This window comes from Rattus norvegicus, chromosome 3, assembly GCF_036323735.1.
Source record: "Rattus norvegicus strain BN/NHsdMcwi chromosome 3, GRCr8, whole genome shotgun sequence".
Classification (NCBI taxonomy): Eukaryota; Metazoa; Chordata; class Mammalia; order Rodentia; family Muridae; genus Rattus; species Rattus norvegicus.
The window spans coordinates 54,347,707-54,360,599 of NC_086021.1; the positions used below are offsets into that span (position 1 = coordinate 54,347,707).

At 35.8% G+C, this 12,893-nt stretch overlaps 1 protein-coding gene across 4 annotated transcripts in view; it reads left to right on the forward strand.

The window, feature by feature from the left end:
* The window catches only part of Epc2 (enhancer of polycomb homolog 2), a 100,187-nt gene that overhangs the window by 71,520 nt on the left and 15,774 nt on the right, over positions 1–12,893 (forward strand). For 2 of the 4 annotated variants that reach the window (XM_063284106.1, NM_001108581.1), the window contains exons 4-7: positions 1,602–1,808; positions 7,288–7,436; positions 8,449–8,581; positions 10,506–10,697. In XM_063284106.1, coding sequence (XP_063140176.1) covers positions 1,602–1,808; positions 7,288–7,436; positions 8,449–8,581; positions 10,506–10,697 — 681 coding nt within the window. The remainder of the gene's footprint in view (positions 1–1,601; positions 1,809–7,287; positions 7,437–8,448; positions 8,582–10,505; positions 10,698–12,893) is intronic. The other 2 variants (XM_063284107.1, XM_006234155.5) reach the window with 1 other exon arrangement.

Genomic DNA, 12,893 nt, shown 5'->3' on the forward strand with positions numbered 1-12,893 from the left:
AAACCTGATGGCCTGAGTTCAGGTCTTAGAACATGTCCAAAATGTCAGATGTAGTGGCAGAAATCTATAATCCTGGGATAGGATCATAGGATGACTAGCAGAGAGAAGAATCATCTAGAAGCCCCCATGCTAGCTAAGCTACAGTTCATAGTGCAGCAGCAGAAACAAGAGACCATGCCTCAGCGAGAGCCCACTCCTGAAAGTTGTCATCTGCCTCCACACAGGAGCTGTGGCCTTTGCAGACATGCATTTGCATACATGCATACAAATTAAATAAGCATAATTTTTAAAAATAGCTTTAAAAAAAGATGTTTAGAAACACTAGTCCTTTTGTATCCTCAGCTGACTGTCCCATGGACTAGATAGAATTAGCTGAATTAGCAGTATATGCTTTTCTTTGTGGGAATTACATATAAAAGAAAACCCACTACTCTCTCTGGCTTAGTGCTAGAAATTTCTTGTTCTCAACACTGGTTCAAGATACTGTTAAGTCTCTGACAGGTGCTTTCCCTAAGAGCTCTGACATAGGCATTAATGGGTTTATTTCTCCTTTCTGGATTCAGCAGGTAAAATGTTTATATAACTCAAAATAAGACATATAAAAATTTGCTTAATCATATACATTACCTTACTCCTTGAGAAGATGGGATCACTTAACTAGCTTTTTTTAGCAGGATGTAAATGGAGGTGTCAGTTATTTATAATGAACTCTGAATTAGAAAAAGAACAAGTAATTTCAAGACTGGAAAGCCTACCAGAAGTAATACAGCAAGGTTGTGATGGTTCAACTGCATGTAGCTTTGACAGTGTTTACTGTCACTACTTTTTAACACAGTGACACTGATGACCTGACCTGCTGAAAACTTACTCTTCAGCTGATCTTTTGTCCATGTGTCTACAGTATTTCTTTAGCCTGCCTTAGCACTTCCAGTTGTAGCAATAGGAAGAGTTTTCTGTGTGAAGACCTATATATGTGTAGGTGTGTGTACACACATACTAGAGCAGTCAAATTATAATGGACCTTAGAAGTCAATATCATAGACTTGGGAAATCCAGTGGTCAGTACATTTATTCTGTAAAATTATGTCAACACAGGAACTCACATGAGCTTACATGTATGTGTTCAGAAGTTATACCTGCTTTCTTCAGTGACTCTCCACCGTACTTTTTGAGTTGTAGTTCCTCACTGAACCTAGAGTTTGCTGACTGAGCTGGACGAGCCAGCCAGCAGTATGCAGGAGTCCCTTGTCACCACCTCCTTGGCACACACACCACACACCTTTTTTATGTGGGTGTTGATCCCTGACATCAGGTCCTCATGCTTACAAGGCAAACACATTTCTAATTGAGCCATCTCTCCAGCTCCTTATCAGATATTTTAAGTAGTGAAACCACCACCTCCCTGGGCAAAATACGAATTCTTAAAATAACATCCCAGTTTAAAAGACTTGTGTTAGGTTGAATAGAATTACATCCTCACCTGCCGTCATGGTATGTAATTGTAATTATTTCAGTGGATCACATTTTCTGTGATTGCTGTAGTTTATCTTGATTCTATTCTTGGATGTTTCCATTGATGACGTCTCGTGCTTTCCGTTTAGCTTGTAACACTTCAAGAAGCAAAACTGCTGCTGAATGAAGACGACTACCTTATTAAAGCTGTATATGACTACTGGGTGAGGAAACGCAAGAACTGCAGGGGGCCGTCCCTCATCCCCCAGATTAAGCAAGAGAAGAGAGATGGCTCTACCAACAATGATCCTTATGTTGCCTTTCGGAGGAGAACAGAGAAGATGCAGACTCGGAAGGTAATGTCCAATTGTAACTTAACTAACTGTAGCTTGACAGTGTTTACTGTCATTACTTATTTGAACACAGTGACACTGATGACCTGACGGCTGAACGCCCACACTTCAGCTGATCTTTTCACCATGTGTCTGCAGTATTTCCTTAGCCTGCCTTAGCAGTCTGATCACAACTAGTTTAGACTTGCGGTTGTAGCAATAGGAAGTTTCCTGTGCTTATAACCCCACAGGTTTTAGGTTCCTCAGTAAACTGTGTATCCATCCACTCATGAGTCACTTCTGTTTGGGAAGTTAGGAATTTGAATACTAATTATCCTTATTGGAGACTTAGGAGTTTTGAAATGATATTCTTGTTCCTGCAAATAGGTCTTGCTGCCTCTTTTTGGGGTTGGAAGTAAGGAAGAGTTGTTCTGGCAATCTCTAAGAGTAACAGTGGCATCTTTTGCTCATTTTCTTAGTTGTCAGTTATGTCATTTCAAATTGGCATATATGTCTCCATCTCAAATTCAAAAGTGTGAACCAGAATTTAAGAGAAATAGAATTTCGTATTGTGAAATGATATAGAATAAAATGAAAATATTGTTTCAGAGTATTGTCCACTGCCTTGTATTTCTCATAAGGAACAGTAAATATTACCCATGGTAACATATTCTCTTACCACAAGGGATCAGGAACACATAGATAAATACTGAAGAATTATAGTTTGGAACAAAGCATCTTCTGTGGATTCTTGTTTCTCCTAACATTGAGAGCTTGTCTCTGTCAGCTGTTAGTGTAACAGCTGTGAAGTATAGCAGATGCAGGCATTCTATATTTTAGGAAAAACGCTCCTACTGGTTAATAACTAGAAATTTTTTGTGAGTGTTATGAATGTGGTTTTCCTAAACATCAGAGGACAGATTTTCCTAAATATATGACTGCCACTATCACAGGCCTAGTTCTCAGTTTAGTACTCCAGTCTTAGCTAAAGAGATGTAAGGATTCTGAAGGTGTAACATTTTAATTAGAATAGACTAAGATGAATTATGTTTATGAGCACAGTTAAACTTTGCTTTCATGGAGACTGGAGATACAGAAAAGAGACTTGTCAGCATTGGCAATCTGAACTACCAGCTCCCTGGATTACATTCAGATATGACTCTTAGAATCTTTGCTAAAAGGAAAATAGTATTGTGCTTCTTTTAGTGAGTAAATGTGAAAATTGATATTCATTTGCATGTAAGTAACATTGTGGATATAAAAATATAGTTTATTCCTTTTTAGCAGTTTTATTATGAGAACTACTAGTAACTGTTTCTTAAAGTGGGCGTGTCACTGCTCCACAATCACCAGTTCCAATTTCTCCTAACATTGCTTCTCACCTTTTGCTACATTATTTTCATTTTCCTCTGTAGGGTACTACATTTCCTCTTCAGTGCTCTTTGTTTTTTATTCTTCTCTTCAATTGTAGACCAAATGGATTATCCCTGCTATTCACTGTGTTCTATTAACAAATGTTTATTGTGTTTCAAAATTAGAAGGATGGGAAAGTGCTCCACAGATTGTTGTATTGCATACAAGATAGAGAGGAGGTAGGCAGGATGTAGCATTTGGGATAATACTGCCCAGAACAAGGTCCTGCTTCCTTTTTGCATCATTAAACTTAAAAACACAGCTTATGCAAAGACCAAAAGGTCTCCTGAAATGTTTACATAACAGTCTAGAACTTAGCTATAACTCACTGAACTAAAATTAATTTGGATATTAATCAGTACTTTAGGACATTTTTACACCAGGTGATCTTATCTAAATGTACTAGCATGGAAATCCTAATCAGCGTGTGTATTTAATATGCTAACTCCAGAGATACAGTCTTATTTATTGCCTGTACCATCTGTCTACCTCTATTTGGCTCAAAAAAGTAATTAGGTGGGAAGGGAAACTCCCGGGTTCTCAGTTCTGCCTGTGCACATCAATCACCTGTGAATCAATTTACGTTGTAAAAAGATACACAATTACTCGAAATGACAGTAGTTTGAAAATCACTTCCCTAGGGATTTGATGGTAGGTACAGAAGTATAATACAACTGCAATGAGAAGGAAAGAGTTAATCCTAGGGGGCTGGAGGGTGGAGCAGTTGAGAGGACTTGCTGCTCTTAGAGAAGACCCAAGTTCACAGGTACCTGTAACTTCAGCTCCAGGGTGACTCAACACCCCTGGCTTCTGTAGATACCTGTACTCTTGTACATATACCTGCACGCACACACACACACACACACACACACACACACACACACACACAATTAAGATAAAACATAAATGGAAAAGTTTTTTTTTAAGGGAAGCACAGGTTGGCCCAGAGCAGAGAGCCCATTATAAGAAGGAGTAAACAGAAACTAGAGAATAAAACCGTTGGAAGAGATTAGAAGTAGTGTCTGCATAAACCTGGAAAAAGGATTCTCCTGTTCAAGAAAATCAGAATGTTGGAGCCATAGTCGGGCACAGGAACCAACCTGAAGTTAGGTGGGAATGTTGAAGCATTAAAGTAGTGAGAGTAATAAATCATAACTCATAACTAGCCCATGAGCCCATACTTACATAAATAAATGGGAGTTACAGTAGAGATGGGAAGCACATAAAGTTTAAGTCAATTCTCAGAGTGCGAGGTTTCACGTGTGTCTTTACTCTGTCCCCAACCCTCTTCTCCACGGGCTGCTCCTCTTCTCATGTCCCTTTACTCATATCCTTTCTGTGGTAGTTGGGCTAAAAAACTATAACCTGAATGTAATCATGGGAAAGTGTCAGTGAAACTCAGATTGAAAATACACTACAACAGTAACTATTTTCCATTTAAAAAAAAAAAGAAGGAAAACCACAAAGTCATGATGATCACAGAAAAATAGAACCTTATACCCTGTGTTTCATGTGTTTATATCCTTTCCAAGATCTATTTATCCTCTTTCTGTTTTCAAGACCATAAATATGCACATCTCTGCACAAACATTTAAATCTGGATCCTACACCTGGGAAAGGTGGTGTTTGTCTTTCTGCATCGTGTGTGTGTGTGTGTGTGTGTGTGTGTGTGTGTGTGTGTGTGTGTGTGTGTGTGTGTTTTCGTTTTTCAGTCATTCTTTTTGGTTAAATATCAACAGAAACAGAGTTTAAACTTTATCAATTGGGAGCTGTGATATTAATAATTATTTCAAGTAAAGAATCATTGTATATTAAACTTATGAGGAAATTTTAATGACAAACTAAATATATAATTCTACAACATTCTAGGTTAATTTAAAAGGGAAAGTAATATTTTAATAGGTAAGCCCTACAGTCACCATCCTAACTGGGTAGTCAGCAATGACAGGACAAGTTGTATTGTCTAACTCTTGATAGAAATGTGAGGCGGACTCAGTATTATTTCTATGGTAATGGTACCAAAACATATAACATGAGCTTAATTGTACAAAAGCATCAGTACACTCAAATTCAATACACTAAAAGAATAAAATATTCTACATTTAAAAAGGTCATAAAGGGGGTTGGGGATTTAGCTCAGTGATAGAGCGCTTGCCTAGCAAGCGCAAGGCCCTGGGTTCAGTCCCCAGCTCCGGAAAAAAGAAAAAGAAAAAAAAAAAACAGAACTTTTCCAAATAATGGAATATTAGAAACATGACAACTAAAAACAATTTTTAATTCTGAGTCAGATTTGTAAAAAAAATTAATTTTGAAAATAAAAATACTATTTCACTAATCTTTCATTGCTTAGTTTCTGGATTTTGATCTTTGTACTTTCTTTGAGTATATAAAAACATTGATTTTATAAAAACAGATTAGAGTATTTGGACATATATTCATCTCAAATTTGGAAAACAGTGCCAATACTATGTATGTTTATATACATAACTAGAGATAAAAAGCTAAACTATCCCTTTGGGGATCTGGATGAATATCCATGGGAAGTATTTGTGCTATTGTTGTATGTCAGAAATTGTTTTTAAATGATGTTTAAATGAGTAGAGTGGACACAGTAGAGAAAGGAAAAGGTTGGGAATGTGATGGGTGAAGGAGTCTGAGAGCTTCTGGTGGACTTGAGAATGTCAATCCACTGGTAGGTGAATGTGGCCTCATAGGAATGTTCATTCTTTGATGTGTGTGTGTGTGTGTGTGTGTGTGTGTGTGTGTGTGTGTGTGTCTGTCTGTCTGTCTGTCTGTCTGTCTGTCTGTCTGTCTGTGAAACATATATAGCATTAGCGGTGTTGTAGACACGTTTGCTTTTGATCATGTTAGTTTGTTCATTTACAAGTGTTGTTGCCTGTTTACTCCCAAAACTACTTAAAACTCTGCTCTATATTTTACTTTTGTCACAGAGTACTAACAAGGGGCAGGGGAAAAGCAAATTTTGTTTTGGTTAAATAAGATAAACTGTTAGCATTTTAAAATACTCCATATGTAGCACAATAAAAGAATATGGATTTTCCTAGATGATTAGTTTCCAAGTGCAAGAAAGTATACACAATACAAAAACGTAAAACTTAGGGTGTTCTTTTTTTTCTGTTTTTATTTTTATTCCTAATCTTATATTTATGAAATCTTTGACATTTTTTAGATTCTTTCTAATTCTATATTCTATTGTTAACTCAGGAATGAAAAGACTGCTTAAGTATAGGTGAAAATTGAGTATTAGAGATCTAAGTTTAAATTAGACCACTGTGGGGCATGTGACCTAATGTGTACGTCATTGGTGATTTTATATTCTGATGAACGCTGGTTATTACAATGAAGCCAACTCTTAGTTGAAGTTATGTTTTATTTTTATAAGTAAAAAATTAACAATATTCTGAAGCCTAGAGTTTTTGCTAGATCTTTTTCATTCCCTGCAATGAGTTATACATGGAAGTGTGAGAATCTCATTTCTTTCTTTCTTTAGATTTTTTTTTATTATTTATTTATTTATACTTCAAATGTTGTCCCCCTTCCTGGTTACCCCTCCTCAAACCAACCACTTTATCTCCCTTCGCCCTGTCTCTATGAGGGTGTGAGAATTTCATTATTTTATTTTCAGTTTTCTGTGTTGCTAGAAGTGAAGTGTTGTCTTGATTATATTTAAACCGTTTAGCTCCCACTTACAGATTTAGACGGTTTTTGTTTAGACACTCATTTGGGCTATTTTTTAGGTATCTTGAACTTGGTAGAACTATTTTTTTATCACTGGGTAACACATTACTGCAATAGGAGTTTATAATTTTTATATACTAGGTTCAGATGGATTTTTTCTTTCTTTTTTTCCACATTAGAACTATTCTTTCCATGCCAATAGTTATCAGCATTTTTTCCCCTAAACATTTGCCTGTACTTAAATTTTCACAGATACACAGATGAGTTCTCATGGGGTTGCTATTTGGATGTTTGTTTTATTAATTTAAATAATTGAGGTTTAGTGAGATCTTATTAAATAAATAAAAGATAAGTGTTTCATTATTCTCTAAAATTGTCATTATTTCAAAAGAACCGTAAGAATGATGAGGCTTCTTATGAAAAGATGCTGAAGCTGAGGCGGGAGTTCAGCAGAGCCATAACAATTTTGGAAATGATTAAGAGAAGAGAGAAAACCAAACGGGAATTATTGCACTTAACGCTGGAAGTTGTGGAAAAAAGGTAACATCGCTGCTGTTCCGTACTACGAGGGCCAGGCTAGCCAGGTTTTGTGATAGATGGTGGATATTGATAGTCTAGTAGAATTTCGTTCCTTCTTCTTTAAGATTTGTAGTTACTAGTTATTTTTAAAATTAGATTGGAATGGATTTGAATTTCATTGGAGTGGGGGTACTTTGATATAGAGCAGTGGTTCTCAGCTTTCTTAATACTGCTATCCTTTAATACAGTTCTTCACTGCTGTGGTGACCCCGACCATAACAGTATTTCATTGCTACTTTATAACTATAATTTTGCTACTGATTTGAGTCATGATATAAATAGCTGATAGGAAGGATATATATGACCCAAGGGTATGAACATTGAGAACCACTGATAGAGAGAATTGATTTTTTTTTTAGATATTGGCAGAATCATTGACTTTTCTTAATGAAACCTAAGGATTCTCTTGCCTATTTGTCTTTATTACTTTTTCTTGAACACTAAAATAAATGAATGGTTGGAAGGCAAAATTTCCTGTTTGCACCCTTCAGAATTATGATCTTGAAGTATTTTCCTGCATAATTAAATAAACTAAAGTTCTGTTAGGTTTTAGGGAACTTTGTGTTATTGCTGAAATAACCATTCAAAGCTATATTCCTAGTGCTTGACAAAACACATCATGTGGTTAATTTATGTATTGTATACCTTAGGCATTGTTAAAGTTTCTTGTTTATTGAATTTCAAATATGAACTGCTTTGTTTTTGTAACATTTCTCTTAACAATAATCTGATATCCTAAAGGCTTGGTGTTACATGCCTGTAATTTCAGCAGGAGGATCGGGAGTTGAAGCTACTTTGATGCCACCTGGCTGGACCCCTGAGGCCCTGTCTCACCCCTCCCTACCCCCCTACCCCAATTGATAACTCTGTTTTTTTTTGCTGGTTCAGTTACTTAAAATGTCATTATTTTGAATATATTTTTCTTTATAATTAAACTCAGTTTTATTTTCTTTTACTTTATTATCTTTTCAAGATATCATTTGGGAGACTATGGGGGTGAAATCCTTAATGAAGTGAAAGTTAATAGATCAGAAAAAGAGTTATATGCCAGTCCAGCAACTCTTCATAATGGAAATCATCACAAAGTTCAAGAATGTAAAACTAAGGTAAATATTCTTTGGGGAGCATCATGAGTAGTCATATGAATCACAAAATATGGTGGTAAAGGAAAAAAGTAAATAGTATGTTGTTTTTTTGTTATTATGCCACCATGTTGATGGATGTTTTTATATACATACAAACCCATTAGTCCCTCAAGAACTCTGCCTCTGTGACTTCTAGATCATAAGTATTAAGTGTTAGACTCACAGTTTAAGTTTATGTCTACCAAAGTGGATTGTTTTTAATGTGCTGTCTGCTTCTCTAGAAAACAGGGTCATTGCCAGAACCAGTATTTGCCAGTTACATAACTTGATTGGCATTAGAAAGTCCTCTACTTTCTGGATAAGTAATTTATTCCAAGTAAAAGAACTAGCCTTGGTGAACACTGTATTTTTAACTAAAGGTTTGTTTTTCTATAGTACTCATTTGCTGTATTCAATATTACTTAATTTGGGTATGCAAAAACGTATAGAGCCTTTAATTTTAAGAAGTTTAGATTTAAATAAGCATTGATAAGAATGAAACACCTAACCTAGACAGTAAGACATTATACGTGACTCGGGGTGTTTGTGGAAAATTCATCTTTGAAAACTGTGTAGTGATAATTGCTCATGGGTTCATTTTTAAACACTAAGGAAGAATGAGGAGCAGTGTGACTCTCCTTATTCAGCTCGTGTCAGTGCAACCAGCAGGTTCTTATTAATCACAGGCATCTAGCCCACCCACCGGTTCCCTTTGAATCACACTTGTGTTGATAGCCCAATAAAGTTATCAGCACAACAAATGTCACTTTGAAAACTATTTTTTTAATCCATTTATATCAATCAGTGCTTTTCCTAAGAGGATGATTATTAGGTATTCAATATAAAATTTTAACCCATATTTACTAACAGAATTATATTGAATCTTACTTTAGGTCTTATCTAAATAAATAAAAATAGTCTATTATTTTTAGAGATACAGTGTAACACACTGTTGCCTTACCCCGTGCACATTGTTGCTATTCTTAATTTTCATTCATCCCACCTTAAAACAATGAAAATTGCTAAGAATGGAGTTTCCTTTTGATGTAATAGTTTATACCCCTACCCATCTCTATCAAGAGACTTCACTAAGTATGATCTGCCCCTTGTGTGTGCTCTTTCTCATTCTAAGGTATTTTTAATATCTAGACCACATGAGACAATATATAACTTCCTTAATAATTTTTAAGTTTTAATACTGTTTTTAATTTGTTGCTCAGAATGGTCCTTTTTCAGCATTTTTAACAGTGACAGTTCTTCTTTTCTCAAAAGCATTATCAACCAGTATATAAAACAAAAGCTTCGTGGAAAGGAGAAGAGGCCAAACCCTTTATTCAGTCAGACCCTATGCCAGATGGACTCCACAGACCCTGGGGTACTTAAGGACCATTGGATTATTGTTCAGTCAAGGCAATAATTACATGTTGTTAAAAAATGAAAGTGTTTGTCTAGCTCATAAATCTATTTTTTCAAAAGATTACCTCACATAGACATTTTTATAAATTGGAAATTAGTGTAGAGCTAAATAAATAAATTAGTGATCTAATTCAGTTATTTTTTTAAAAAGTAATGAATTTTGTTCACCAACACAGTGGATTTAAGTAAGAATTAAATTTAAATACCTTTTAAACATGGGATGGCATGAGAATAGAACAGTCTTAAAATTACAGATTAACGATTCATAAAAAACAAAATCAAACACATAATTATTTTTCATTATAAATTACAGAAAGTAAATCTAAACCATGTTTCAGTTTATGACATAATAAAGTTTTCATACTTAAAACATAATTAAAATTAACTCCTAAAGAAAAATGTATGTTTTTCAAAGAGGAGCATAGTTTTTCATGATTTCTAAAATGATTTTCATTTCTTCCTTTTGGGGGAAAATTCGTCATGTAAACAGCACCCTCATCATTTGTCTTTGAAAGAAGAGGCTTCTGACGTGGTCCGTCAAAAGAAGAAGCACCCCAAGAAGCCTAAGGCAGAGGCTGTGCTAGCCCCGCCGCAGCCCACTCCTGAGACAGTGCCTGTGATCAATAAGAGTGACATTAAGCAATATGACTTTCAGAGCTCAGATGAAGATGAATTTCCACAGGTGCTTGTTTGAAACTGTTTTAACCACGTGTCCTCCTACTCTTTGGTACTGCTGTGTTTGCAACATGATTGGCATCTTAGTCGTGATTCTGCTTCGTTCACCTAGTGTTATAAAGCGTTTCTACATACTTAATAAGTATACGTGTCTGCACACATATATGTTGCCTCTAGCTTCATATTTACTCTGTTATTTTTTTGTCAGCTATAGAGATGTATTCTGTATGGGTTGTTTACATAGGTTTCTCCTTTTATAAAAACAAGCATCTTTGTCTTTTTCCTGTTTCTGAAGTGGCTTTTTAGAAATAGCAGTACTGAGTCCAAGATACCAGTATTAGAAGAAGACATTTACACCTAAGTATAAACATGTACCAGCATATCTACCAGCATAATCTCTTTTGACTTAATGTAAATTTTATTTGTCAGGTAATAACAATTTTAAGGATTTAAAAGAGCTAATTAAAATTTTAACTTGTAAAAAAAAAATTCCTTGTCAACCATTCAACAGGTTCTTGGCAAACTATTTAGAATTAATTTTTTAAATTTACTTTTATCATTGATATTTTTAAAAGAAGATTTTTATATATATATATTAAAGGGTCAGGTTATTTTTTTCAAAAAGCACCTGCTCTGACAAAAACTGTTTTTCTTTTTTTCTATATAACCTAGAGCATTACAAAAAATTTACAATAACCACTTGAATCTACTAGCAGATGTGTCATATTTTAATATTTTATTTATTTAAAATTTTTTCTTTCAAAACTCAGTATCAAATACACAACTTCAGGCTCAAGACTACTTACAAAGCCTTGGTTGCTGCAGCCTCATAAACCCAGTTCCTAGGGTGTGCTTCCTGTGGTCATTTTTACCCTGTTACTTAGGTTTTTTTTCCCTAGATGATATTGCAGTGTTCATATGCATTAATAAATACACAAAAGTATGCTTTATGTTGAATGTTCTTAGGTACCACTTAATAAAACCAGTCACTATTTGTCAGAGAAACTATCCGGGTAGTCTGGGTAGCCCTTTGTAGTCACGGGAAACTCATCAGATGATCATTTTGAAGAAATGAGGAATGCACATGGTGGCCGATCAAGTCCTTCCAGGTAGAGAAGACAGAAGCTGCAAGCAGAAATACAGCACGAGGAAAGGGAAGTGTAGCAGTTTGCCATTGCTGGAGTCAAACAGGAGAGGGAAAGATAGAACAGATGGTGTAAGGAAAGTAGACAAGTGGGAAATTATTAAAAAGCCTAAGTCAGAAAATGACACAGTTAAACTTGCCAAGTAGTTTATTGTCAGTACTAGTGAGAATGTAGAACGTCTTGCCTCTGTTCAAGAGAAGGATGTCATGAGATACTGTGACCGTAGGGGATGGTTTCCAGATTGCTATTCCATCCACTGCCTTACTTAAGGCCTCATTAAGCTTAATTTGTCATACATTCCTTGTGTATTAAGGAGTTTTCATTTCAGCTCAAAATTTTTATAGTTACTTATGTTGTCCCTCCCCCTCCTTTCTTACATTAAAATTGCATTCTACAAGTTTTAGAGTTTCCTGAAACCTTTCCCTAAGTCACAGACAACTTTTGTTAGTTTTTATGGTATTTTCCGGTTATTGGAGACTGTCATCACCAAATAATGTAGGTTTTTAGACTGTAGTTCTAAGTTCTCCCAGGACATGTGGGGAGAGATAATCTGTTATCCAGTAAACAGGAGCAAGGGAGTAGATAAGTGTAAGAAAGCCTTTTAACCAAGGCTGACTAGCAGACAGTAGCTGGGAAGATGGAGAAACCCTGTCTGTCCCTGTCCATACTGATTGTAGTTCCAGTTCTCCTTCCGTTGCTCTGTGCCTTTCTGTGTGTGCTGGAGTCCATCCTAGAGTGATACTTGGGAAGGAGTGAGCCACTTTGTGCAAGAAATTGTCAGACACCTGGAGAGGAGCCACACTGTAAAGTTGAGATCTCTTTACAGTATGAGTTTGTGAGTTGATGCCTCAGGAAGGAGAATCAGCCCCAGTACACTGTCCCTTTCTCCTGTGGGCTATCGAAGGCATATTGATTGGAACCTCAAATAAATGCCCTTTTGACCTAGCTCCATGGTAACCACCACAATTTGGAATTAATGTGGAGGGGGGAAATCCTCTCTAAAAGGGAATGAGATTTTTGAGATTCAGAACGATCACATTAGTAAGAAGAGGCAGGCC